The sequence below is a fragment of the Gobius niger genome (assembly GCF_951799975.1).
Source record: "Gobius niger genome assembly, chromosome: 20".
Taxonomy (NCBI): Eukaryota; Metazoa; Chordata; class Actinopteri; order Gobiiformes; family Gobiidae; genus Gobius; species Gobius niger.
The window spans coordinates 13,943,500-13,970,879 of record NC_136871.1 but is presented as its reverse complement, the minus strand read 5'-3'; the positions used below and the strand labels follow the sequence as shown (position 1 = coordinate 13,970,879).

Genomic DNA, 27,380 nt, shown 5'->3' with positions numbered 1-27,380 from the left:
AAAACAAAGTGTGAAGACTTGATTACTATTTTTGCAAAGCACTACAGCTAAACAAATATGTGCCTGGAATCAAGTGTTGATCTTGTGGATATAGTAGTAGTGATGATTGTGCCAGGCGAGTAATCTCTACTTCACAGTGAGGCCTTTTGGTTTGGGTCACACAATTCTATGTTATAGTCGACCCGGCCCGGCCCCCCATCACTGTCAGGAACGATAATGTGGCCCCCAGAGAAAAAAGTTTGAGGACCCCTGCGCTACGGTATTAAAAACCTGAAAGAAATTCCTGTGACATTGTCAGACACGCTCTATTGTGGTGCGCGGGAGAGAGGGGAAAGAGGGGAAAGAAGGGAAAGAGGGGCAGCCTGCTGCCTGTGAGTCCACGGGCACTGACGGCATCACTCAGTGTCACGTGTAGATGGTATGTTCTGCTCCTCCACCACAAGCTCTGCTTGTCTAATGTACCACTTTCTCACATTTTCATCTCGTCTGATTAACGGAAACTCAGAAATGTCTCGTCATGTTTAAGTCACCAAAGAGCTATTCTTAGCTCGTCAGTGTTTGAAAAAATGTGTCAAGCTTTTTAACATTAAAATCCAAACATACCTCCATGATTTTGTCGTGGATTTGAAGGCCATCCTCTTTATCTGCTGGACCATTTTCTACAATCTTCGATACGTAGATCCCCTCATTTGAAGTGCTGTCATTTTCATCCTACAATAGAAAATTTGAAGTTATTATTTATTTGTCAGAGAAAATGTGTACACAGTGTTATTATTGCTGCAGATACATAATAACAAATCCATAAAATTGTCGCTGAGGAAAAAAAAAAGGACGGTGCGATTTCAAGACTGCAGCCTGTGTTCATAGACAGAAGAACTGTCAGTTCCAGGAACACGGAGGCTGACAGAAACACTTACAAAAATATGCAAAGTAAAGGATGCTAATTGTAGCCTGCCTGGGTGGTTCTCAAAACCACGCTGTGTGTTTTACTGGGGCTGCTCCTTCATCTTCTTCCTTTTACAATCCTGATATGGGCCAGTCTGGTTAAGGAGAATTAATGAAAAAGTATTGGAACCCAATCCCAATCCAGTCTCTCCCTCCAATATAACATTTTAACATGACGCTAGAAAAGAATCCTGTCTAACCGGGATGTATAGGCTGCCCGCTCCACCAGGATGGGGCTGTGATCCCAGTGTCAGTGATAAATGGTGTCTTTGTTTGCACTATTCCTTATAAAAGTGGGCATTGTGGCTCCATGCGGCGTCTGAAGGCGTAGAGGATGTGATGGGGTCAGGTCAGCTATACAGTCCTCCAGCCACAAAGCTAACTCCTGTTTGGTGTTTACTTAAGGACCAGAATGGTTTGACTGACTGTATACTCTGTGAGCACTTAAGAAGTAATGTAGATGGATTCCCTGATCTTTACACTTCAACAGAAGGGTAACTGAAGTATTGTGAATGCCAGTGTTTGTCCTGCTTTCCACAACATATCGTTTATGTATCACCTTCCACTAAGCACTTGTGGTCTATATTTGTGAAACTATGATAATGGAACCAATAAGCACATCATGGTTGTGATATATTGACAAATTAAATAAGGTTTTGCAGTGATATCAATGTCATCAATGTATAAAGTGTGTAAACATAATCAACTTAGCAAAAAAAGGAAATTAATTATTTTGTATGTCATGATACTTCTCAGCAGCTTCCCATTGATTACTCCCATTCTAATAAACGGCTTTGAGGAATGAAAATTGTCTGAGACTGTTCAGTTTAACGCGTGCTTCTATGACACTGGCAGGAGAGGTCGCCGGTCGGGCCACACTCTGATCCAGGCTCAAAACACTGCTTTATGACTTGGGTTTTGCTCAAAATAGTTGTCACAGTGATAATGTGACTGGAGAATGTTTGTGCGTCACTGTGGCTGCGGAAAAACTACCTTGTAACTGTTAGTATGGTTCAAGTGAAACTGATATGAGGTGGCATGTGAGGCTCCATGTATGGACGACAGTCATAGGAAGAAGAGTATAGGACAACTGGGCGGTACTGATTATCATGCAATTATCATTACATCATTTAATGAGCAGTTATCCTTTCACAATACAACAAGAGCAACGAGTTATAACAAGCTTGTGCCACATGTTAATCTTCATTTTGTCGCATGTTACAGGAGAACTAAGTAACTTGTTTACCTTAATAAATCCTTTTTGTACTCCCTCTGGGGGTAATACAAGTGTTAATGGGATGATTGGGTGGTCTTTCATCTCCCCCTGATGTCTGGCCAGAAAACCACCCTTGCAACTTTCCTGCCTCTTGGTTGGAGCCACCAATACACACTAATGGAATTACGTAGAAGATGCTAACTGGCCAACGGGCAAAGCTAGCTGCCGGCTAGCAGTATTTACAGCCAAATTTGAGTAAAACAAATTATCTCCATTGTGTAATTGGGTTGCGGCACAATGTACAATATCCCTCTCTCCCTTTGTCTTTTCTGTCAGCGTAGTATTTACTCTCACGGACAATTAGTGAGAAAAAAAAATGCTACGACACCTGCAGAGCTCTCTAGGGGCATGGGTTATTTAGTTCTGCTTTAAGTTTCATTGGAATTAATCTCTTTTACAGGCATGTTATACATGCTTTGTTGTTGGGGGAACCCGAAGGATCCATACAAACACAAAACAACTACAGTGCCCCTGACAGAAGGTAGAAACACAACAGAAATCAGCAAAATCTGAAACTTGTACCATCAACAGATAAAGCTATCCTAAACGTCGCTTTATTTATTTTGTGATTACTCAATCACATTTTTGAGCAATAACGTACAACATACAACAGTTTGGCAACAACATAAATTGAGTAATCTGAGGATACTGCAGTCAATGGCTCTTTTCTGAAAAGGACATTCATGGGGTTTCACGCAGTATTGCTATTGTCCTTCTCACGAGGTAGTTTCACCCTAATGCACACCAGTGTTGGTCAGTGTAGCCGGTTTTCAAATAAAACAAGGATGCATCTGTTACTATGATCCAACTTTAACGCACTGAGAGTGTGCCATTAATGGGCCACAGAACTTCAGGGCCGGAAGGCAGCGCACTGGTGCTGTGATAACTTTGAACCACCAAGAGCCCTTTTCAATTAGAGGCAAAACAAGTGTGGTCAAAGCCAAAATCCTACATTTAACTCTCATAAAATGTAATTATAGTTTTTGTTTTAATCAGTAAAGCCAAATCCACTAAACCACACCAGTGTATAAACATCATAAAACCAGCGAGATGTGGTCCATGTGTCCACAGTCTACACAGCCCGAGAATCCAGGCATGTCAGTGCACAGAGGTTAGTCATTCCTGAGTTGCTATTTGACACTTGACTATTGGGGGGGGGGGTATGCTTTCAACCTACCGCGCATGGCCTTCCTCCTACGATGTTAAACCCCAGAGATCCACCCTCGCGAAGGAGCACAACCGGCACGCTCCTAGTCTCGCTCCCCTACAGACACACAGAAGGGACACGTCAGCAATGACAGGGGACGGAACAACACTCACTATTTCATGAAGAGCCTTAAATATATGCTCATTTTTCACATAATGTGCTATGGCAGCCCTACTCCCAATAGTAAGTTAAATTAAAGTCAGCGGTGGGCAACCCTTATACGTGGGTCAAGTGCAAAACCAGGGCTGGTAGAAAACAGCCTGGCAAAGCTTATGACAAAAGCCTGTGACGACGAATGTAGTCATGAATCTGTTGTCCTATCAACTTGTGTACGGTTCAGCTGTATCACGGTTTGGTTCGGTGCAGGGCGAATAGTCTGGGGCAATATAAATAATAAGTTGTATTTTAAAAGAAAATGGCCTAAATGTTCATTATGAGGCAGTATTAATAATGTGAGAATAACTTTCTAATTTTTCAAAGCTGCTTTATAATTAAATGTGCCCCTGGGCTCACAATGCAAAACAAAATAGAAAACTAAACGTAGTGTTGTAAAAGAAAATTTAGCCACTTTTGCGTGTCCTTCTTGTAGAAACGCCTACTCAGCTTTAGTGACTTCATGGCGGCCGACTACAACTAATTATTGCCACTGAAAAATGCATTAACTGCACTTAGGCCTACATGTTGTTCATTAGTAAAGTAACACAGCGTGCTATCACATGGACAAGAATGAAACAGAATAATTAATTGCTCACAACATCACTTGCTGGTAACACACCAAGTGTAAATGGCAGCTGTTACACAAGCTTGAGAGAACTTACAGGCTGCAGTTAGAAAATATTAAAGTTATTTTCAGGATCATCTCCTCAGACCTTTCCTTTAGAAACTGTCAAGTTGTTAGTTCGTTCAGTGAGTGTGAAGAGAGTGTATGTAACTGTGTTGTTTTTGTAAATTTGGAACAGGTACCTAGCACAAAGGTTCAGACTGTTAACACTTGATAAGGATTAGCATCTGCATCATAGATTTTGACTGAAATCCTATCCTATAAGTGTCTGCATTATCTCACAATTGACTTTAAATTAAAAGGCTTATCATAGCCTCATAAAACATTTAGCGCAAAAGCATATTTTATGCATGATGACTGACTTGTGGTTTATGCGTAAAGCTGGCAGAAAGTTGTTGAACACGGTTGGATAACGATTTGTTGATAATAAATGCATGCACACACATTATATTATAAGTTATATTTTTATTTTATTTGTATTGAAATTACTTTTTAAAAAAATGACCATAAATGGCTGAAGGAGTGTCAGTGCAAATAAATATTTTCTGTTTTAGTCATGAATAACACTGATGGTAATTAGATCCGCAGACAGCGGTGCATTTGGATGGTGGACACATGCGGAAAGTGTGACTGGCTGGGAAGAGCTGCAGTCATTGGCTCAGTCACTGCCAGTCCTCTTACTCACCCTGCTCAACTGTTTCCATTACTGCCTCGCATTTTGTTTTCCCAGTTTCTTGTCTGTGATTGTTTATGCATTTTACTGCCGGGGAGGACGTTTGGTTTTATTACCTGGACATGCCTATTGTTTTAGTTAGTGCACCACCTCCTGAAGAGATGACTTGTCTTTCAGGATCGAGGAACCAGAGTGTTCGCAGATGTGCAAAACACTCTCTTTAATTAGACTGAGATCATTTTAACGGTGCTTCCAGACACAATAGACCTGTGTTTGAACAACATTAACTGTGCATGTACGGAAGTTGGGCAAACCAGGAATCATCTCCAGCAGTCACTTATGTAACAAGATTGCAAGTGTGTAGGGAAGTCACAAGACTTTAAGACTTACTTCACTTTCACTTGATTTTCAGAAATCACAGAAGTGTCAAGGACTGCATACACTTATTTAACAGAGTATAAGCTCAGCAGTAAACTCAAAATGGTTAGTTCTAATACAGCAACAGAAAAGTTGAATTTAGGACATCGCAAGTTTCTTTCAAAGACGCTTTATGTGCATGAATCATTCTACACGTTTCACAATTTGCAGACTGTGACGTGCCGTTTACTTCCACACAATATCAATAAATCCCTCGGCATCAGCACATTCTTTTGGATTTACATTCAATTCATACAATGCCTGAGGTCACACGCGCTAATAAAACATTGGGCCGTCTTTCACTTTAGGTGTAGCATTGTTTCACTGCGCCTCTGCAATGTCAAAAGGTTTATTTCCATCCAGTGCATTCATTCTTACTGATCTTGTATTGATGAAGGGAGAGTGTGACCACTGCGTAAAAACACATCACAATAAGAGCCCAATGAATCCTGGAATTGTCATCTTGGAATATAACCGGGTAAGAAGGAAATTCATTGATAGAATAACCTGGTCAGGACGTTTAGGTAGTTAGCTGATCTCATTCATTATGTAACTGAACCTAGACTTGACCAACTGCAGCAACCTATCATAACAGCTAGTTACATCCAGGTGATGAGGGAGAGAGACAGAGAGAGACAGAGAGGAGGGGAGAGAGAGAGAGAGAGAGGGGGACAGGGAGCGAGATGGAGAGAGAGAGAGGGTGGGGAGAGAGAGCAGGCGAAATGGAGAGAGAGGGAGAGAGCTGGCGAAATGGAGAGAGAGAGAGGGAGAGAGAGAGAAAGAGAGAGAGGGGGAGCGAGAGAGAGGGAGAAGGAGGGAGAGAGAAAGAGATAAAGGGCGGAGAGGGAGGGAGAGAGAGAGAGAGGGAGAGGGGGGAGAGAGAGAGGAGAGAGAGGGCGAGAGAGAGGGAGAGAGAGGAGAGCGATGGAGAGAAAGGGGGAGGGAGAGAGAGGGGAGAGAAAGAGAGAGGGAGAGGAGAGAGAGAGACAGGGAGAGAGAGGGGGAGACAGGGCGAAATGGAGAGGGAGAGGAAGAGTGACATGGAGAGGGAGAAAGAAAGGGAGAGTTAATCAGTTCAACATAAATTATTGTTGATATTGTGGGGCGAAAAAGTAAATACATGAAGATTCTAACACATACAAAATGATTATTGCCATTAAAGTATGTGCTGTGACCTCAAAGGTATCAAGACTAAGGTTGGTATACATCCCCTTTGTTTACATCTCATCAAAGCGTGCTAATTTGTTACTTTCCTGTTTCCCAACTGTCTTCTTGTTGACAGCTCCAGTCCCCGGTCACTGTAATTTGAAAGCATGTGTGGCTAATGCTGTGACAAAGTGCTGTGCATCACATTCCAATGTGGCTCGACGAGCACATGATGGCCCCTGATTATGGCAATATCTGCTTTATATTTAGGGCTTCTCATATCCGCGTTGCATTCTGAAGTGGCAGCTATTGTGTTTCCTTGTAAGTGGCCTTTAAGTCATGGTAGAGGCACAGATGGAATGATGACTCCGCATCTTTCCCCGTAGTATTCACGCCATTTTCGCTATCTGAGTGAGATGGCTGTGTACTAGATGTATTATTTTACATAGGACAACAGTTTGTGGACAGTGGCTTTTCTTTGAAGCAGGCCCTAGGGCTGGGTTTAGCGAGCAAAAAATCAATAAATTTAGATATTAAAGAACAAAGTGCTATCCACAAACACAAAAATGTATTGCATTGTAATACTTCTCCAAACTCACAATAAGGTGCTGTTACAGCCACAGAAATTGGTTCTAGACCTGATGATTAAAAGGCCTTATTTTCAGATTTCAATTTAGATAAATTCCACAAGCCAAGTAACCACTTCTCTATTGTTGCTCAGATTGCAAGGAATTTATCCAAGTTGAACAATGGATGAAATCTACATAACACGCATACACCAAACTGTCCTCACACAACCTTAAACTGTTCTAAGAATAATTCTTAAGCTTACTGCATTGACATCATTAGAGTCATGTGGATATGGTTGTTTCTTCAGTCTTTTAAGGAACGATCACTATCTCACTACACCTGCATCAATATTAAACATCTCAACTGCAAAATATTGTCAATGTAATGGGCAAAAGTGGTCTTTTATGTCCTTTACACATAAGAGGTCATTGACGGCTTTTTATACCAGGTTTAAATCACATACAGCAATATCTAATTTGACCTTACTTCAATCTAATGCAATTTAAATGATGATTGGGCAAATTTAATTTATTGTGAACTCAATATACTTTGATACCTTGTGATATGTAATGGTCTTGATCACATTAAATGGTACAACACGTCTTCTATTACAGCACACACACCCTGAGGAACAGCAGGTCAATAGCTCTGAGCACTAGATCAAATGTGAGCAATAAAATATTCCATACCTGACTCCAGATTGCAAAAATACTATATGTGTGATACTATATATATATTTTAAATTCCTATGTCATATTTTTTTGTATGCAAACATTAAAATGTGTCAAGTCCTGAAGTATTGGTTCAACATTGGTCAACCACATCATTTTACCTGTGTCCAACTACAGCAGCAAAACCAGAGACTAGATGAAGCTTCAGATCTCGAAGAAAAAAATGCATTGTAGACATTGTAGTGACAGGGTATTACTAAGAAAGTGATGTCTTTACTTGGGAAGGTGTTTTTACCCCTACACCCTGTGTTGAGTTTGTTTTGGAACTGGATTGAGATGTTGTCTTATAAAAGTTCAATTGGAAATTGTGAGCAACAGGCCTAAACTTTTCACAGATAGTGGGTTGTTTTATTGGTAGCTGCCGAGAGACTTGCCTCCCACAATCTTATCCCACCCTGTATAAAAATAGCCAGAATTTCTGCTTCTGACAATCCTGTTCCTTGCTTAATTACACACTGAAAAAGTCATGCAGTAACTCCACAAAGCGCAAACCAATACACATAATAACATCAGGGGAAACTTTTGTTCAAGATCCAACTCTGCCTTCTTGCAGAACTAAACTACACAATGGAGAAAATGTGTGAATGAACACTATATGGGTGTCTCTCCTGTGTCAAATGGAGCAGGACAAGCAGCTGTGATACCACCGCAGCAACAGTCTTTACACCAGCATGAGCAATTTCACCATTTCTGTGGCTCAGTGAGTTTGATGCACAATTTACCAGTCTACTGGAACGTATTCAGCTAGGAGGTCAGTAAGAGCTAACCAAATGTGTAAGCCACCCTGGAAAGATGACACTGTATTCTGAGCCATATTCCATGCGTCCCAAACAAGCAGAAAATAGAAACAGTGGCCAAGACACATTCACATTATAATGAAAAGGCTGTATTGCTCTATACCTTTGTGGGACAATAAATACATACGGGCGTAACACTAGAGGCACTGTGCCACTGAGTTTGCAATGAATAAGCAAGAATAAAATGTTGCAAACTACCCAAAAGCCACAAAGATCCCATCCTTGCATATTACATAAACGTCTGATCACAGCAATTTTAATATCACCTCTGCAAGTTACACAGAAAAAGCATTCTCTGCTTTTGTGTTCTAGGAAAGTTATTAGACTGAGAAGAATCTGGCTGTTCTCCTCTGTTTTGCTCCAATTCGAGGTACTGCACACTAATTTAATTCATTAACCGACAGTTATGAACTTGTGTGTCTTTTACAGCCTCGGTAATTGGTCTTTATGGGGCATTAAACATTAAATCTCCACCATAAAGCACTCCTCCTCGTTCCACAGGTTATTTCTAGCAGACGGCCCATGTCTGGATTGATGTCATTACACCTTTCTGAAAATAACACGTGACCACAAATGCGGGACTATAATGGCTCAGGAGAGAATACCTTCTGACTGTCAAATTCCATTCTAACCATTTCACTCTACCGTACCGTGTCTTTTGTCGAAGTACCCACCTAACTGTACACCTAACTACCTGCCTATCTATTTTTGCACAGAGCTCTGGTAAATGCTCTTCACTCTGCCCTAAAGCAACTCTGATGTATTGCTAACAACTATTTTGTGACAGCCTTATTCCAGAATCGATTCAATTTCTTCTTCTTTTCCTCATCTATCTATACACAATACCCCATAATGACAAAGTGAAATAATACATCTTTGCAAATGTATTAATTAATTAATAAACCTTCATAAACCATAAAGCAAAACATCCTCAAGCTCTGTTATGTTAGATGGGGAGTGTTGCTTCATGTCGTTGTCCTGTTGGAAGGTGAACCGTCGCCCCAGTGGAAGTCCTGTGCTCTTTGGGGCAGGTTTTCATCCAGGATGTCTCATTGTACATTATTGCATTCATCTTCTATCTTGGTTTCATCAGAGAGAGAGTTGTTTAGGCTTCTGTCTGGCCACTGTACCATAAAGGCCTGATTGATGGAGGGCTGCAGAGATGGTTATCCATCTGTAAGTTTCTCCCATTTCCTCAGAATAATGCTGGAGCTCTGTCAGAGAGACCATCAGGTTTTTGGTCACCTCCCTGGCCCTTCTCCTCTGATTGCTCATTGTGGGGTGAGCGGCCAGCTCCAGGAAGAGTCCTGGTGGTTCTGAACGTATTCCATTTATGAATGATGGAGGCCACTGTGCTCTTTGGGACATTCAATGCTGCAACAATTTTTCTGCACCCTTCCCCAGATCTGTGCCTCGATTTAAACCCGTCATGGAGGTATACAGACAGTTCTTCATGGCTTGGTCTCTGCTCTGACATGCACTGTCAGCTGCGGGACCTTATATAGAGAGGTGTGTGCCTTTCCAAATCAAGTCCAATAAATGTCATTTACCACAGGTGGACTCCAGGCAAGGCCGATCAGAGGAAACAGGATGCACCAGAGCTCAGTTTTGAGTGCCATAGCAAAGGGAGTGAGTTTGTACACATTTGCAAAGTGTTGAGATACTTTTTCACTTTGTCATTATTGTGTATAGTACAAAGTAAACAATGTACTGTTTACTTTTTGAAAAAGGCAGCAACATAACAAATTGTGGAAAAATTTAAGTTGAATACTTTCCGGATGCTCTGTAATGTATAGAACTGAAATGCATCAATATTATAGTGCATCCATCGTTTAGTTTTAGTTGGTCAAGGATACCAAAGAATGGGAAACAGAAACCAAAGAAATTGAGATAGTGGAGTGTATTACGAATCAGACCTTAAAAGGACACACTTTGCTACGATGCACTGTTTGGAGGAAGGTTCCAGTGACCCCATCTTAATCACTGCTGGAGAACTGCAGAAGTTTGTTGGGTCACAAAAATACCTACATTATTTGGGTAATCTGTAAGTGTCACTGACACCAAGTTGTTTTAACACACTGAACAATACTGGGGTTGATGGACAGGAGGATGTAAGACAACTCAACACCATTCTACTTAGTGCAGCTTTGTAAATACATTTACCACCCTCACATTTAAAGGACTCTGTTCGGCCATGCTGAATTCAGTATGAGTTACGTTATCAATAAATAGTACTTTTAGAAATAGTTTTCATAAATACAAATACTTACATTACATATATTTTTGGGGTAGAAATTATGCAGATGGGTGACATACACAACTCCAGCATAAATAATTGAATGATTGAATGCCTATATTTCGGCTGAACAGTGAGCTGCCATAGGCATGTCTAAATAAGCAGACTCTGAGCAGGCGGTAGAGCTAGAGCCTTGTTGTGTACAGAATTGCAGTAAATATTTGGCCCTCCCCCTTGACTGCCAGCTGGTCAGGAGCACAGCTGACAGTCATGTCTCAAAGCTCAGACAGGCCAGTACAGCTCACACACAAGGAGCTCGCTCTAATAAAGATGTAAAATAAAATAGTTTTCTTAAAACACTTAACAATGTGGTTAAAAATCTGTAAAGACATTTATGTACCAGAGTGAGCAAGAGGATGACTGAAACTCACTTTCTTTTTGTTTGCTAAACAAACTTGCCTTAACTAAACAAAAACAGTGTGACAGTGATGTAGCACAAGTCAGATTCTGAGGAGTTGGCAAAGGGTTTTTCTACCAGAAAGCAGTGGTGCCATGAAAACCTAAGTGAAAAACTGATGGGATGGATTGGATAACACTTTTAGACTGCTCCACTGCTGTATGAGTGGGGACGACAAAACTTTGTCTTGAAACAATACATTTTCTTCCCTCATACCATAAAATATGAATAACTCGGGATGGCAAGAAACTGTTTTTGACTGTTGTGTGTATGAAAGTGTATGGATTACTTTGGGGCTATTTCCTGGTCATCTGAACAAAAATGTGTTTCCTGCTGTTTTTACAGGGTTTGACACTGACCGTTACTTTTTCCACAGTAACGTGTCTGACTTACCTTGCAGGAGAAAGCCACAGTTTTGGTGAGAGAGTCGATCCTCTCGCTGTACTCCGTAAACTTCTTTTGGTACTTGAGCGCTGTCATCTGGAGCTCGCTGTGCACGGCAGAGAGCTGTGCGAGCAGCGTTTTCTCCCTCTTGTTGGCTTTGATAGTCTCCTTTTTAAACTCTCTGTCCAGGCTGATCATCTTGCACTGCAGCGCCGTGTTGTGCGCCTTCAAGGCTTGCACGCAGCAGTGGCTCTTGAGTCTGTGCTCCTGGTGGGTGAGCATCAAGCCACAGCCGCCCTCGCAGACTCCCGCGGCTCTGTAGTCGCACGTATCCCGCATGTGCGCGCCCAGGTCCCGCAGGTTGAGCACGTCCTCGCAGCCTATGTTCCTGCACTTCACTGGGGCAAACTCGCACATCTCGGCGTGCTCTGCCAGGTGCTGCAGTTTGACCACGGTGTTGCAGCCCCTTGAGTGGTTGTCACATTTAATCTCCAGCTTAAGAATGAGGTTTTTGAGAGGCAGGACGTGGTTGAGCTCTTTGGCGGAGATCCGTTGACATTTGACGGGGCAGCTGCTCTGTTGAACTACCCAGGGCAGCACACAGCCCGAGCAGAAGACGTGACCGCACGGTGTAGTCAGCGGCTCCTCCAAAACTTTGTTGCACAAGTTGCATTTGAAATCCGGGTCCACGGTGCCCTTAAAGCGGTCCAGCTCGAATCCCATGGTTTAAAGAGTTGTATAAAACAAAAAGTCCCAGTCCAAAGTCCCCACTGAGCGCTGGGGGCTTCAGCTGGTCAGCGGCGCAGGGCTCTGTCTCACCCACACTACACACTCCACTCTGTAAACTCTGCTAATTGACCGAGACTTTTTGCTGCCTTCAGGGACGCCTGGGAAACTTCGACACAAAGTTTGAACACTTTTCAAGCGCATTTTAATCCAGCCAATCGGCCATAAAAAAAAAAACGATATTGTCACACTTAAAACACAACAAACATAAGTCAAATAAAGGTTCACAATATTATTTTACGGAGCCGATTCTTTTTAAAACTGACGACCCCATAACTTTCTGAACTCTAGACTCCGACCGTCTGTGAACTCACCATTCCAAGCAGTGTAGAAATTGTAGGCTAACATGAGCATTATGAGGTGTTTTCCATGCACGTTGCAGACTGATGTAGCCTACTGCGGACTTTTGCAGTTAAATAAGCCAATTATGCATCATTTATTGGCTAATCTGTCTGGATTAGACAAGGTAAAGCCGTATTTATAAAACTTGCACTAAGTGAACTTTTTATGTCCAAAGATCCTCCTCGACTTGTTATACTGCAGGCCAGTTTTCTTTTCTGTCTATCTGTCTTTTTTTTTTTTTTTGGTCTATTTCCTCCGGATAGACCTTTAAAAATGAGTGATGTGTAAATCGGATTTCCTTTGGTTCTATGTAAAGTTACTTTCATAACAGTTTTAGAATAGCCTATGCAAATGACAAAACATCAAAGCTTCAAAACTGCCATTACATTCTCTGAGTAATCTAGTAATTGAAGTGTAAATTAAACAACACAAATTTTTGCATTGAAAGATATTTTTAACTTTTTAAATTTTACACAAAAACTTGACCTGATTTTACCTGACAGTTGGATATTTACAGTAGGTGCATGTGCACTACTGTTTCAACACACCGACTAAAGACAATACTCAGGAGAACAATGCTGATGGATAGGAGGATGTAAGCCAACTTTGTAACAACATTTACCACAGTAAAACACTTTTAAAGAGCCATCCATCCATCCATCCATTTTCTTCCGCTTTATCCGGGGCCGGGTCACGGGGGCAGCAGTCTCAGCAGAGATGCCCAGACTTCCCGATCCACACACACCTCCTCCAGCTGTTCTGGGGGGACCCCGAGGCGACACCAGGCCAGCTCGGAGACATAGTCCCACCAGCACGTCCTGGGTCTTCCACGAGGCCTTGTCCCACTAGGACAGGCCTGGAACACCTCCCGCGGGAGGCGACCAGGAGGCATCCGGAACAGAGGCCCTAGCCACCTCAGCTGGCTCCTTTCGACGTGAAGGAGCAGCGACTCTACTCCGAGCTCCTCCCGGGTAACTGAGCTCCTCACCCGATCTCGAAGGGTGCGCCCAGCCACCCTGCGAAGGAAACTCATTTCGGCCGCTTGTATTTGCGATCTTGTCCTTTCGGTCATTACCCAAATCTCATGACCATAGGTGAGGACGTAGATCGATCGGTAAATCGAGAGCTTTGCTTAAAGAGCTTTAATTCAAATCGCTAGTGCTCGTGTTTCACAGCTAGAGGGTCCCTGGTTCGATTCCCACCTGTGTGGAATTTGCATGTTCACCTCATGTCTACTCCGGTTTCCTCCAGGTACTCTGGTTTCCCCTACTAAAAACATGTACAATAGGTTTATCCTCCAGCCAGGTGTTTCTGACCATTAGCCTTGCTCCACATCTGGAGATGGGTCCCTGAGCACCGGCCCACACAGGCTGCCCACTGCTCCTACAGTGGCAATGGTCAAATGCAGAGAACAAATTTCCCATTAATAAAGTATACCTTAACCTTGACCTTACGATCTCTGTTTCTCATGACGTTGATCATAAGATTTGTGTAATGATGGAAGGGATATAAGCTGTTGAAATGAGTTTTCTTCGGCGCATGGCTGGTCCCACGCTCAGAGATGGGATGAGGAGCTTGGTCACCTGGGAGGAGCTCAGAGTAGAGCTGCTGTTCCTTCACGTCGATAGGAACCAGCTGAGGTGGCTCAGGCATCTGTTTCAGATGCCTCCTGGTCGCCTATCTGAGGAGGTTTTCCGGGCAAGAGACCGAGGACATGCTGGGGAGATGACGTCTCTGAGCTGGCTAGGGAATGCCCCGGGGTTCCCCACTGGAGAGCTGAAGGAAGTGTGAATGGAGGGGAGTCTGGACATTTCTGCTCAGACTGCTGCCCCCACAACCCGGCACCAGAAAAAGTGGAAGAATATAGATGGATGGATAAGCTTTACTTCCAAAAAATGTTTTTATAATTTCACATAACTCATCAAGGGCCAAATGATCAATCAGATTGGTTTATTATCAGTAACCCATGGATTTCTCATCAAAGTAGACACATTTATTGGCCAAGGTTCAAAGATAATGATAATGACGTACAAGGTTACACTGTGAGTTTGTCTGCTTCTGCTATCATTTCCATATCATTCTCAAGAATTTGTTTGTTTATCATATATCAAATGCATTAAATCATAAACTCGACCGATTTTCAGCCACTCATTGTTATGCTTCAGTTTTTATAGCACTTTTTAGACACTCAAAGATGCTTTGCATTGCATTATTCATTCAGTCCATTTCAGACTCCAGTATGAAATTGCAGATGACACGGAGTATCATCTTTAGGAAGCCTAATTCATATTGTATGATTTCTTTATTTTAGTCTTTGGCTTTTCATACCTGATTGCACTGCCCACTTCCTCTAAAGTCTTCACTAAAAGAACCTTTTTGCTCCAGCCCAAGTACCAACAGCGGTACATGTACCACACTTTGAGAACCACTTATCTAATCTACATTTCTTCTTCAGGGTCATGGTCTGACATGTACGCCACTATGAAATATCAATTGAAAATCAAACTTGCATCCTCTCGGCTTTGACCCTCAGGCCACACCACTGGATTTGTGATTTATGATCTCCCTCCAGACAAGCTGCCTGCCTGTGTACGCCTGTTTGCCACCCACTGCTTGGTCTGCTCAACTGTTCTCTCTCAGACGGGAGCAAAAACAAACAGGCAAACAGTAAAAAGGTGAGACAGGATCCTTTATGAATACACCAGGAAGCTATGAGAAGTGAATGCACGGTACGTTGCTGATTTTCAAAGAACCCTCTCAGGAAATACATATTTGGATTTTTTTTTTTTTAGATGAGAATAAATCGCTCTCTACTTCCCAACTGTAAGCTAGTGTAAGATAAAAATATAGAAAGGAGTATTTACAGTCTAAAGCACAGGACAGTCTGTTCTCTGCATCTGATACAACCTTCAGTCAATGCCCACTTCAGGAATATCTTGCCTGAGGATTAGCCTATTGTGCATGCATTTTCCAGAAACATGAAGACCTCCACAGAATAAATAAAGCCAAATCGAACGTGGGTTTTTGTGTGTTGTGTAGCAAGCTACGCTTCGCACTGCTACTGAATTCCTACACAAATATTTGACAAAGAACATCTCAAAATGCAAAAACTTGCGACTGCTGCGATACAGTATCTCTTCCCTGGATGAGGGGAATGGTCTGCTGAATGTTTGGGAGACACTGGGGTGACTCCAGCTCATAGACAGCAGACAGACAGCTGGAAGTCGGTTCCACTGCAGATAAGAGTAAATCCCAGTGCTCCAGACCTAACTGTGAGTGAGGGATCAGGACAGGCTGGATGGAAATGGTGCTACCAGCTCCACCAGCAGCAGCAGGAGACATGCCTCAGGGCTCGGGCTCGTCAGGCACCAGCTGATCTGAGGGAAAATCAGCCAAACTGTAAGTGTGAATGATTGTCTGTCAGCAAGTGTCTGACTGAGGCATGCTGTGGCAATCTGCACAACGTCCGAGAAGTACAAGTTCATTGTTGACTTTTTCTTTTAAGAATTTGAAACTTGTAGAGGTGTATCAAATGCTCAGAATCTTTTCTTAACAGCGTGGGTTGGTTTATTTATTTTATTTATTTGTTTTAGTAAAGTTTGATTGTAGGGCTAATCTTATCAGAAAATCTGTAAACCTCCAATGCACGGTTGGAAGTTTTCGTTTGCTTTTGGCGCTCTCTTTCAGCGCGCCATGATCCAGGTGTGTTTGGATATGTGCCATTAAGCAATCAACGCCTCTTCTTCAGATACGTCAGAGATGTGAGGGCCATGTGGGAATCTGTAGACAGGATTTATAGCTCAAAATGTCGTTTCATGTTAGCCCGAAACAACATTTACTCATAAAGGAATATGTCTCCTGCTGTAGGTTCCCATGAGCCTCACTCTCCCATGGGTGTCACAGATTTTGTCAAAACTCCAACCAACCCCTCTGTGATTTATATGGCAATAGTGTGGCTTGTTTTTCTTCCAAACATCAGTGACTTATTGTGGCGTTCACCGGGGAGTTGCTGCGACGCCTCGGGTGAATGAGTAACTTTAAGGGCTGTCTGGAGTGGAGTGGCCTCATGGCTGTATACACCGTGGGGGGCTGATCAACTGTTAGTCCCAATACACCAACACTTAGGTTGGTCTTAGTGAGAGAGAGAGGAGAAAGAGAGAAGGCATCTCTGATAAGGAGTAAGTACTGTAATAGAGGGGCTGGGGCTAGAATCAATTGTTTGAATGAAAGCTGTGATGGGACTTACAAAGTTATTGGTACAGTGGCTCCCCCAAGGTCCCCCAAGGAGAATAATCTCTTGACTGAAAGGGGCTGCAGTGAGTGGAGTTTGCTCATCCTTCCCTTGTCTGGGTAGGTTTTCTTTTGGTGCTCTGGTTTACCCTATCAACCTAAAACGAATGGTAGATCTGAAAATGAATGTAGCTGCAGATGAGTCCCCATACGTTACACTGCGGTTGGACAGGTTGCCACAGCGACACTGTCTCTCCCGACAGATGCTCTAAACCTGTCAAGCCTTCTGTGCTTGGCAGGTTTAAAGCTGCATCACAGCATTTTCACAGACACAAACATAAACTGAATTTTCAAATCATATCAAGTTGTTTTATATAGCCCAATATCACAACAGCAGTTACCTCTCAGGGCTTCCCAGATATTGCTTTTTTTTTTTGCCAAACAGGAACAGTCATTGGACATCAGCAATGACACTTCATCACAAAAGTGAAACAGATCAAGACATGCAATGTCTAAATGAACAGCGAAGCAGCCAATGGATACCTCTGGGCGGGCATTATGTTTGTCATAGAAGTGTTGAATCTACCAATTAGCTAGACCAGAATACACACACCCACAGTCTGGGAGCAGGGGTGACTTTTTCTAATTCCCAATGAGCGTGATTGACACGCATATTAACCTATCAGAGAAACATACAGCATATTCTGTAAATAAGGAAGTTATTGATTTTACGATGCATCTGTCAGAAGAGCGGAGACAAATTAGCCTGGCACGAGCCAGACTGATCCTCCATGTTAGGAGATACATGAGGATACAGTCTGGAATTGTGCAATTTGAATCTCGCTGACTCCGGCAAAACCAAGACGAGCCAATAGCCACAGTGAGAAGCTGCTTTCAGGGCGTTCACCGTAACATTTACTCGACTGCACTTGTGGACTACAAACAATCATGGCGGAGGATGTAAATGCAAAGCGTAGGTCACTTTGTGTTTGATTTGTTCGCACTCGTTCAAACTGCGATCGTTCGCCCCGCCTTGAGTCTCGATTTGGAAATTGCGTCCTATTACCACAATTCCAGACTGTCTTGTATGTATTTAGAAATACATAAATAAAATCTTTATGCCTGGCTAGAGACAAATGCTAACGATCTATGTCCTTTTTGCCACAAAAACTTAAGAACTTAAGTAAACATAATTAATGCATCAAACTTATATAGCGCTTTTTGGACACAATGAAAACAACAGTAGAAACAACAGTAGAAACAACAGTAGAAACAATTAGCAACAAGTTCAGATTTTAAACGTAGGAGAAATCAACATGAATGCTTAACAGCTGTTTATAATCCATGTATAATTGTAATGAGTCAAAAACACTTCTGAAAGATGGCAACAAAATCATCTTAGAGAAGATGAAGCATCAACATCTATGCAAGTACATTCTTGTTAGGAAAATTAAGAATTTTTTCAAATTTTACTTGTGGTTAACTCAGTCTTCCTGTTAACGTCGTCTGTGATTGGATCGATACAAAACTGTTTGAGATGTGATTGGCTGTTAGCATAGGTCCAGACCGTCCTGCAGGCAACCAATTAGCTGTTTGCCTGTGCCTCTCCACACTCCTGCCCATCCTGACCCCAGCTGATGGCAATATTTACTGCTTCTTAAAATATCATTATTGCTGGCTGCTATGTGCGCTATGGACACTAAGACAATAATTTCCCTCCCCCTGCTTCGCATAGCAGACTGTTATGAATTCTCGCAGGGAGGTTAAAGAGGCCGGATGTGGGTCAATGCAAGAAGGAACATTTTCCCGACAGCAGCATGAGCAGACAAAATCCCCTTTTTATATGAGCTGTGATCTGGCCTGTATCCATGTTTGCATACACCGCTTAATTAAATTAAATGACAGTGTACACAGTGAAGTCACCTCTACCCTCTTTGGCTTCAGCAGTTCACTCCATCACTGACAATAGTAATTAGGATGATTATAACGGTGTATTATTTTATGCTCTTTCCCACCATTTCTTAATCACTATTGCATGCTGTTAAATATATGATATCACTCGTGCTTGTGCCTGCATGCATCTGGTTTACTCTTGAAAAGGTATTAGAGCACTAAATGGGTTGTTTATCAGTGAGGTCTCAAGTTTGACCTGGTTCTGCTGCATTTGCACACTGTTCCATTAGACTGTACACAGTAACGAGTGAAGACACACTATTAGAACAGTATTTTAAAGATTGTGCTCCAATGCAAATGTGTGTCTATGAGTATTTCTAAGACATTTCACCAAAGAATTACGATTAAGATGCTTTTGTTTTGCTTTGCAATGTTCTTTTTCATCCCAAAAATAATAATGAACATAATGACATCTAGGGATACTGTATATTTTAGAATTTTACAGTTGTTTCATTTTCATAAATGAAAATTTGCCAGCACTCCGAGTTTGACCTTTGATTGAAATAATTAGGGCCGGGACTTTTTGCAATGAATTCTGATTAATTAATAAGGTTTAGTAATCAATTAAAAATTAAAAATTAAAAATATCAATTGAAATTAGTCACACTTTAGTTTAGCAGCACAGACACTTTTTCAGTTTCCTTTTTCCTGCAGACGTTGCTTAGGGACACAGGCCTCACATAACCACAAAATTAAGTTAAAATGTATGAACATCAGTGCGGCGTCGCTGTATCGGTCTGTCGTGGTGAAGAGGGAGCTGAATCAGGCTAAACTCTCAATTTACCGATCGATCTACGCTCCCACCCTCACCTATTTTCATGAGATTAAGGTAATGACCGAAAGGACAAGATCATGGATACAGGCAGCCAAAATGAGTTTCCTTCGCAGGGTGGCTGGTGGCATGAGATCAGGTGAGGATCTCAGTTACCCGGGAGGAGCTCGGAGTAGAGTCGCTGCTCCTTCACATCGAAAGGAGCCAGCTGAGGTGGCTTGGGCATCTTTACCGGATGCCTCCTGGTCGCCTCCCTCGGGAGGTGTTCCAGGCATGTCCTAATGGGACGAGGCCTTGTGGAAACCCCCGGGACATGCTGTAGGGACTATGTCTCTGAGTTGGCCTGGTGTCGCCTCGGGGTCCTTCAGAACAGCTGGAGGTGTGTGTCTATCGGGATGTCTGGACATCTCTGCTGAGACTGCCGGCCCTGGATAAAGCGGAAGAAAATGAATGGATGAATGGATGGAGGAACATACAAAGAAGCATCTAAAATATACCTCTAAAATCAAATACAACCCCTAAATAAATGATGCTTCATTACAAAGGCAATCATTAACTCGAGTCCCACCAGTAGATATAATAATAATTGGTAATACTTGGTGGTGATAACATACTATTGTAGCCGCAGCTGCTCTGGAGTAGAATGACAGAGGCAAGACTGCCAATCTGTGCCATTTGCCCCCACCACCAACCTCCAACTCACACCACATATACAGTATATACAGTATACCTCATATATGTGCAAGTCTGGGGAAGTGTCTCAATGACAATCCGCACCAGCAGGAGCCGGAAATAGAACTGGGGACCTTCCGGTTTTATATGATGAAACCTTCTGCCATGAGTAATATCAAAGTAATATTATTCAAACATGCCGCTGCTCTTTGAAAACAGTGCTTTTAAAAGCCGATAAACTAATAATAACACAATGGAAATGTGGTATTAACAGTATCAAAGTTCATGATTATTTTACAAGCTACATAAATATGACTTATGTCTGTGTACGGTACGTGAACATTTAAAACCACAATCTTCTTCAAAAAGTGCTATGGATGTTACACAAAGACAGCAGCACATTTGAGTCTTAGCATAATGCATTCGTTAAAACGCTTTCCAGAGGAGCAGTGTGTAATATTAGGACCAGATGAGTGGCGCAGCAGGGGGGAGGGAAAGAGGAAGGCATGTGAGAATCTCCAATCACAGCTCCCACTGCAGCCTGTGAAGTCAAGATGATTTTTTTCTTCTTTTTTTTAAGCTCTGTTCCCACTGGCCCCATAAATAACATCCATGCAGAGGCCACATCTCATCTCATTGGTGGTTTAATTAAATCAGCTAAAAAAAACAATGCAGTTAATGGCTTGGTTTGATATTAATTTGATACACATTTGCTACTTAATTACTTTCTGCAGATCTTTCACTTTTCCCCTGACTAGAGCGATCAAATGCTCCCACCAAGAAAGCCTTGCTTGTTTTTTAGATGGAACAGAACAAATCATATTTAATTATACGTATACCATAGGACTACTGTGTACTATGAAACTGTTGCAATACTTTAACTTTGCTGTTAAGTGAAGCATGCATGAATCTAAAACTGATGAACATCTAAAGCAGTGGTTCTCAAACTTCTCTCAAGTACCATCTCATTACATTTTTGAGCTGCCAAGTAACACCAGTGAGTTCTGAAGTGATATGCATATTGCATTTTGAACAGAATGTTGGATAAATATGATGAATGTTAAAGTTTTATCCAGAGCACATTTTTAGATGTTTGCACATGGCTGCAGTTTCCAGTCCTCATCGAACAAATTCAGGTTCATTGTTGAACTGGACACAAATACAATGTTATGTGGAATCCTGAGCATGACATCAGGAAAAGAGAAAATAAATGTGCAACTCCTCAATGATTTCCACTGACTGTTCTTGGGGAATGTTGCTGCACAAAGGTATTCCAAGCATTTTTACTTTGAATGTTATATTTCATCTCCAAGACTGGAACAATGATGAACCAGCAAACAGTTAACATTAGCCTTGTGTTGCTTGGCACATTTTTAGTACTCCTTCTCAAATGAAACAGAAGGTAGTTTGGTGGCCCTAATGTTTTCAGAGGAAATGGATTATTGAGAGCTACTGGAACTCCATCAGAATACGAAATGTCAGTGTGGCGTTTCAATAATGAATGTATTTATACTCTCCCAGAAGTGTGACGGGGGCTAAGAGGGTCAGACAAATATACTGTAAACTTATCCCCAGAGAAAGGCTCCATTAGTTCCAGCAATAGGTAACAATGCCTGGGACCCACTTCCTTAGCCCATTAATTTTAACAGACTTGTTGTTGTATGTATATATGTATATATATATATATATAGTATATGCTATAGGGGATGCATTGCTTTCCTCCTTTCAGAACACCAATACCTCAGTGCTTCTATCATTAAGAATGATTTGCCAGCCAGCATAACAGCATGGACACATTTGGCCTCAACTAACAATTAGTAATCAGGATGTCATGGATCTTCTGTCATCAAAATCCAATGTGTCAGGTGGATGGTTAACAGGTAGTGAAAGTGGTGGTAAAATTAACCTTAGCTGTAAGTAGAGGTCAGGTAAGATGGTGTGAATGACCTTTTATACTCTCGGCATCAGGTGAACCCAACAGGAGACATGCTGCACTGGCAATCAGTAACTTCAGTGATACAAGGAACATGGATGATTGCAGAAACGTTGCGACTTGTCACTGCAATAGCAAAAATGTTATAGCTGTCACACAGATGATGGCCAAAGTAAGTGACTCAAAGACTTAAATCTGGACCACATCAAATATGTACAGCACGGTTTGACCTCAACATGTAGCCAGTTTTCAGTTTTGGCTTGTAACTCTTTCACTCTCACCAGTTGAACGTCACTAGTACACTTGATTTCGCATGCATTAAGACTCTTAAACATGGTGCACCTATCTTAGGCCCAGTTATGCCACGCTTAGTTTTGTTTTATAGATTAATCTAAATCCAACAATTTTATTCAAAATGAAATATGTTTAAAGCTGTACTAAGTAACTCCCCCCTTATGCCCCTAGAGGCCATAAGTGCCACTGCAGGTGTCATAGCATGTCGCGTTTTTTTACTCATTAGTTGTCCGTGAGAGTAAATACTACACTGACAGAAAAGGCGAAGGGAGAGAGGGATATTGTTCATCCCATTACACAATGGAGATCCTTTTTTTCACTTAAACTTCGCTGTTAATACTGTTTAAGTGGTGCTAGCCCGCAGTTAGCATTGCCCGTTAGCCTGTTCTTCTTCGTGATTCCACTAGTGTGTATTGGGGCCTCCGACCTGGTGCAGCAAAGTAGCAATTGTGGTTTTCTGGAAAGAGGCACCGGGGGAGATGAAAGACCCCCAATCATCCCATCAACACTTGTATTAAGGTAAACAAGTTACTTAATACTGCTTTAGTAATGACAGTATTAGCTTGTAACATTTGAAAACATAAACTACAGCGGACAGGGTGCAAAATAATTTCATGTCAGGCCCTGATGTTGGCCTACGTTGTAATTTACACATCACTGTATCTATAACTCAGCCAATATAAACTACAGTTCTTCTAAATTGAAGTCAGATATATGCAATTCTAAAATACACAGAGGACTACAATGTAATGCATTAAAAGAGATCCATTTGGACCGTTTCCGTCTGTTCAAACTCAAACTATACATCCCAAATGTAAATACGAACAAGACTTCACGTTGTCTCTTTGTATTTTCCTTCTTTTTTCTATCTCCTCATATGATAAGAAGCCGGCATGTGAACTTTGTGAAGAGGGTGCTTTGCTGTGACACCTGCCTCGAGGTGACAGCAGGCCCGGAGCAACAGATAAAAAGTGTTGCACTGAAGGCTGTGTGATAAAAAGACCGGTGGCAGTAACCTGTACAAAGGCACAGCTGACAGCTCTTTCAACACATATTCTATAAAACAATGTCCAGATAAAAACTTGCAAGGCTGATGAAAACCAGCAAAGAATGATCGCAGGGGCAACCTATTCAGTTTCTCATTGCTCAAATGGGAATTGAATATTTTTCATGCACATACACCTTCACCAGGCTTTCTTCCAAGCATCCATCTGTTAGTGCCATGTTGTTTACTGTGTTGTTATTAGCCATTTCTATATTTTCTCACCTAATCTTTTTAATCACTGGAATTTAGTATTATATAAGTTGTGTATTCATGTTGTCAAATGTTGAACTTTTTCCACTCTCCTTGGCTTGGGCAAACTCCAGCCCTGCTAAGTGGCCGTATGAGGCTGATTGCATGTGAGCTAGTCATAGTCATGCACTATCATACATAGACGCGCACAACCCTGAATACAGTTACTGGCTACTCTCCCACTTGTATTATGCATTCAGCCAGCAGCTTATTAGATTTCATATATTTGAATATGGTAATGCCTTGTAGCCAATTCAGATTTTATGTTCTCAAACATAAAATTCGCAGCCTCATGTTTTCTGACCAGAATATAAAGTGCTTTGTTAGCATCTACCATGGAGGAAAAAAACACACAATTGTGATTCATCTCCGAACTGAATAGCCTTGTGAGTATGACTCATTAAAGACATGCATAATATGTTATTGATGGCCTTTCCCCCTTAGTGTATTTGGGAAAAGGCCAGGAATAGCCGGAAGAGACATTCAGCAAACTGGAGGTGCCAGGACTTGATGTGGCGCTGAGAACCGAACAGTGCTCCAAGTTAACTCCAGGACGATCGACCGATGGCCATGTTTGAAGATCAGCTTTTCAGAAATACTTTTTCAGGGTGTTTATAGATTTGCTTTTTCTCAAATCATAGGCTTGTGGTTGAAAATATAATGTTTCATAATTCATTTTTCCATTTGCCAAATCCCAATGTAATGCAAAACGGTTACTGTTACTGTTGCAGGTGTCAGCCCATACCATGTGTACTGTAGAAAAACAACCCTTGAAGCTTAACCACTTAAACCCCACCTGAACTGAGCCCATTTTCTCCAGTTTGGCTTTACCCAAATCTAAAAAGCTTCTTGGGGGAAAAAAAAGCATCAATATAGTGACGGAAAATGAGGATGAAAATGCAACAAAAATGGCGACAAAAACGTAACAAAAAAAGCAAGAATAATACTACAAAAAAGTGACCAATGACTGACAAAAAGGTGAAAATCACATGATGAAAACAAAACTACAAAGTGACTAAAGAGTGACTAAAGAGTGACAAAAAGGTGACGAAGAAGAAGAGCTTTATTTGTATAGCGCCTTTCACAGACATGGTCACAAAGCGCTTTACATGAGACAAAAAGGTGGCGAAACACGACAAAAAAAGCGATGGAAAAAAAACAACGAAAAAGCAAAAAACCACAACAAAAAACAAAGAAAGCACGACAAAAGCATGAAAAAAAAAAACCTGGAAAAAAACCGACAAAGAAGCCATAAAAGAGCGACGAAAACGAGCCAGAAAAGCTACAATAATACAACAAAAAAGTGACAAAAGAGTGTCAAAAATGTGTCGATAACATGACAAAACAGTTAGGATCAGCTTTGTAGGCCTTAGCTTTCAAATGAGGCGTTACTCTGTTGCTCTTCAGTCTAAAAGCTTTGTGATTTGGGTTAAACCTAAATGGAGAAAATGCACTCGGGGGTAAGAGGTTAAATAAAGGTTTAATATGCAATGACAATTGTTTTGCATGTATTTATTATTGTATCGTATGAGGTTAAAAACCTAATGGTTGGATGGAAGGATAGTCCTCTCCAGATAACTTCAGATTGTCCATTAGTACAGAAATTTAACCTGCTGAGAGGTGAAAGCCCGTTATAACTGTTATAACAACTAATTAGTTAAAAATAAATATGTATTCACAAATAACAGTGTTTTCCTTTGTTTTCACTGTGGGCTTCAAGTCTATTTCTTTTGTGTAGATATAAATAACATTATATTTTACAGTGCCTGCTTGTTCTAAAAAAGATGGTAGCAATACACTTGTTTTTATATAGTCATCTTTTCCTGACTGTGTTTTGTATCTGTCCTTGTTTATTTCCCGGTTTCCCGGTTACATCTGAATTTTTTTCATGACTGATTTGTATATTTATAATCCAACTGTTTATAATTTCTATAAATATTTATACTGCTGCACAGTTGCTTAATAACACGTCATTACCGCAATAAGAGATACAACTTGAGAAACAAAGCAGGCCGGAGACAAGGTCAGTGATTTCATATTGTTCCACTAAATATAACAGTTATTCAAGCATTGCTCCTCTGACAAGTAGGTCGTAAAATGGAATACGGAATAGGATCTTCATGTTTTGTTTTGTTTTGTTGTTTCTTTTACCAGTAATTAACATTTTTTAGATGAAAGCATGTTCCAACTTCTATTTCTAGCCCACCCCGCACCATGAGAAACCAGTATCTGGATAGCCAAATCAAAGAGTGGAGCATTTTTTTCTTGTGTTTGTGTTCACACCGCTCCAGAGAATACAAGCACAGCCCCCTATCTTCATTCCCATCAGATCAGAGCAGGTAGAGCAGAATGGCAGGCAAAGACAAAGCATGGACCCACGCAAGTCGAGGTATGTGCCTCTGAGGTATGAAGGCGTATCCAACAGGGCAGCACTGAGACAATATATAAAAGTCCAGATAATAAAGGAAAAATAATGTCACATAACAGGCAATATATTAAGGATTATGTGTTGTTTTTTTTTTCATCACTAATACGGAATTGGAAAATAGGGCTTATCAAGTGGGAGACCTTGTTAGGAACTATTTTATTTTTGTAGTAATATTAGTTGCAAGGTCTTTTTCAGTGAACTTTGCTTTCTGAACTTGGATGTGCGCTCCAGTTTTGCCCATCAGCCGAAAGCTGCTAAACCTTGACCAAACCACTTCTTGACAAAGGCTTGCCGGAGCCGATATGCGTGGAAGAAACCAGCAGCATGTTTTATTTTAAGATTCATCAGCCCAGCACAATAAAGGCTTTGTAAATGTGAATAGAGAATTATGATGTTGGGGAGTGCCTTGGTTTCTTCTTTTGTTTTTCTTTTGAGTCTTGACCAAACCTTGTTCAAGATTAAGAAATTGATCCTTAGTGCTGTACCATTGTCACTTTAAAACGGGAGTATAATGCTTTCTGTTGTTATTCAGGAATAATTTCGAATTCATCTTAGTGAAGTATGTTGTATTTTGTTGGTTAGAAAATGCTATACATTTTGAATACCAAAGTAGAATTATGCAGATCTACACCATGTAGCAAGTATCACTACTCAGGATATAAATGAAAGACAACTGATTGACAGTGGCATTTTTATGTAATTGTAATCATTGCTCAAGAAGATAACAGTAAAAACACGGCCCCAGAGACGCGCGTTTATATGAAGAAACCAGTGAGTCAGTGTTTAAGCTGCTCGAGATGTTAGCATGCTACCGGTTAGCATTTAGCATCAACAGCTCAGCTCTGACCTCTCCAAGAGAAAGCCCTGAACCACACTCCAAACAGCCTTGGATACAACATGTGACAGAGGTCAGAGCTGAGCTGTTATTGTAGTATTTCCTCACTGTTCATAGATGTGAGCCACACATGTGTTTATCGTGTTGAAGCCCTTGGTCGATAGTTGCTAACTGGTAGCATGCTAATGCCTTAAGCAGCTTGAACACTGACTCAGACTGAG

General features: G+C 41.4%; 1 protein-coding gene across 2 annotated transcripts in view; it reads right to left on the bottom strand.

Moving 5' to 3' along the window:
• The window catches only part of pdzrn3b (PDZ domain containing RING finger 3b), a 102,365-nt gene extending 89,914 nt beyond the window's left edge, over nucleotides 1–12,451 (bottom strand). Inside the window, exons 1-3 of one of the 2 annotated variants that reach the window (XM_079578544.1) lie at nucleotides 11,630–12,451; nucleotides 3,399–3,485; nucleotides 604–711 (exon numbers count right to left, since the gene is read on the bottom strand). In XM_079578544.1, coding sequence (XP_079434670.1) covers nucleotides 604–711; nucleotides 3,399–3,485; nucleotides 11,630–12,343 — 909 coding nt within the window. In that variant the 5' untranslated portion in view covers nucleotides 12,344–12,451. The remainder of the gene's footprint in view (nucleotides 1–603; nucleotides 712–3,398; nucleotides 3,486–11,629) is intronic. The other variant, XM_079578545.1, reaches the window with a different exon arrangement.
• Between the last annotated feature and the right edge of the window lie 14,929 nt (nucleotides 12,452–27,380).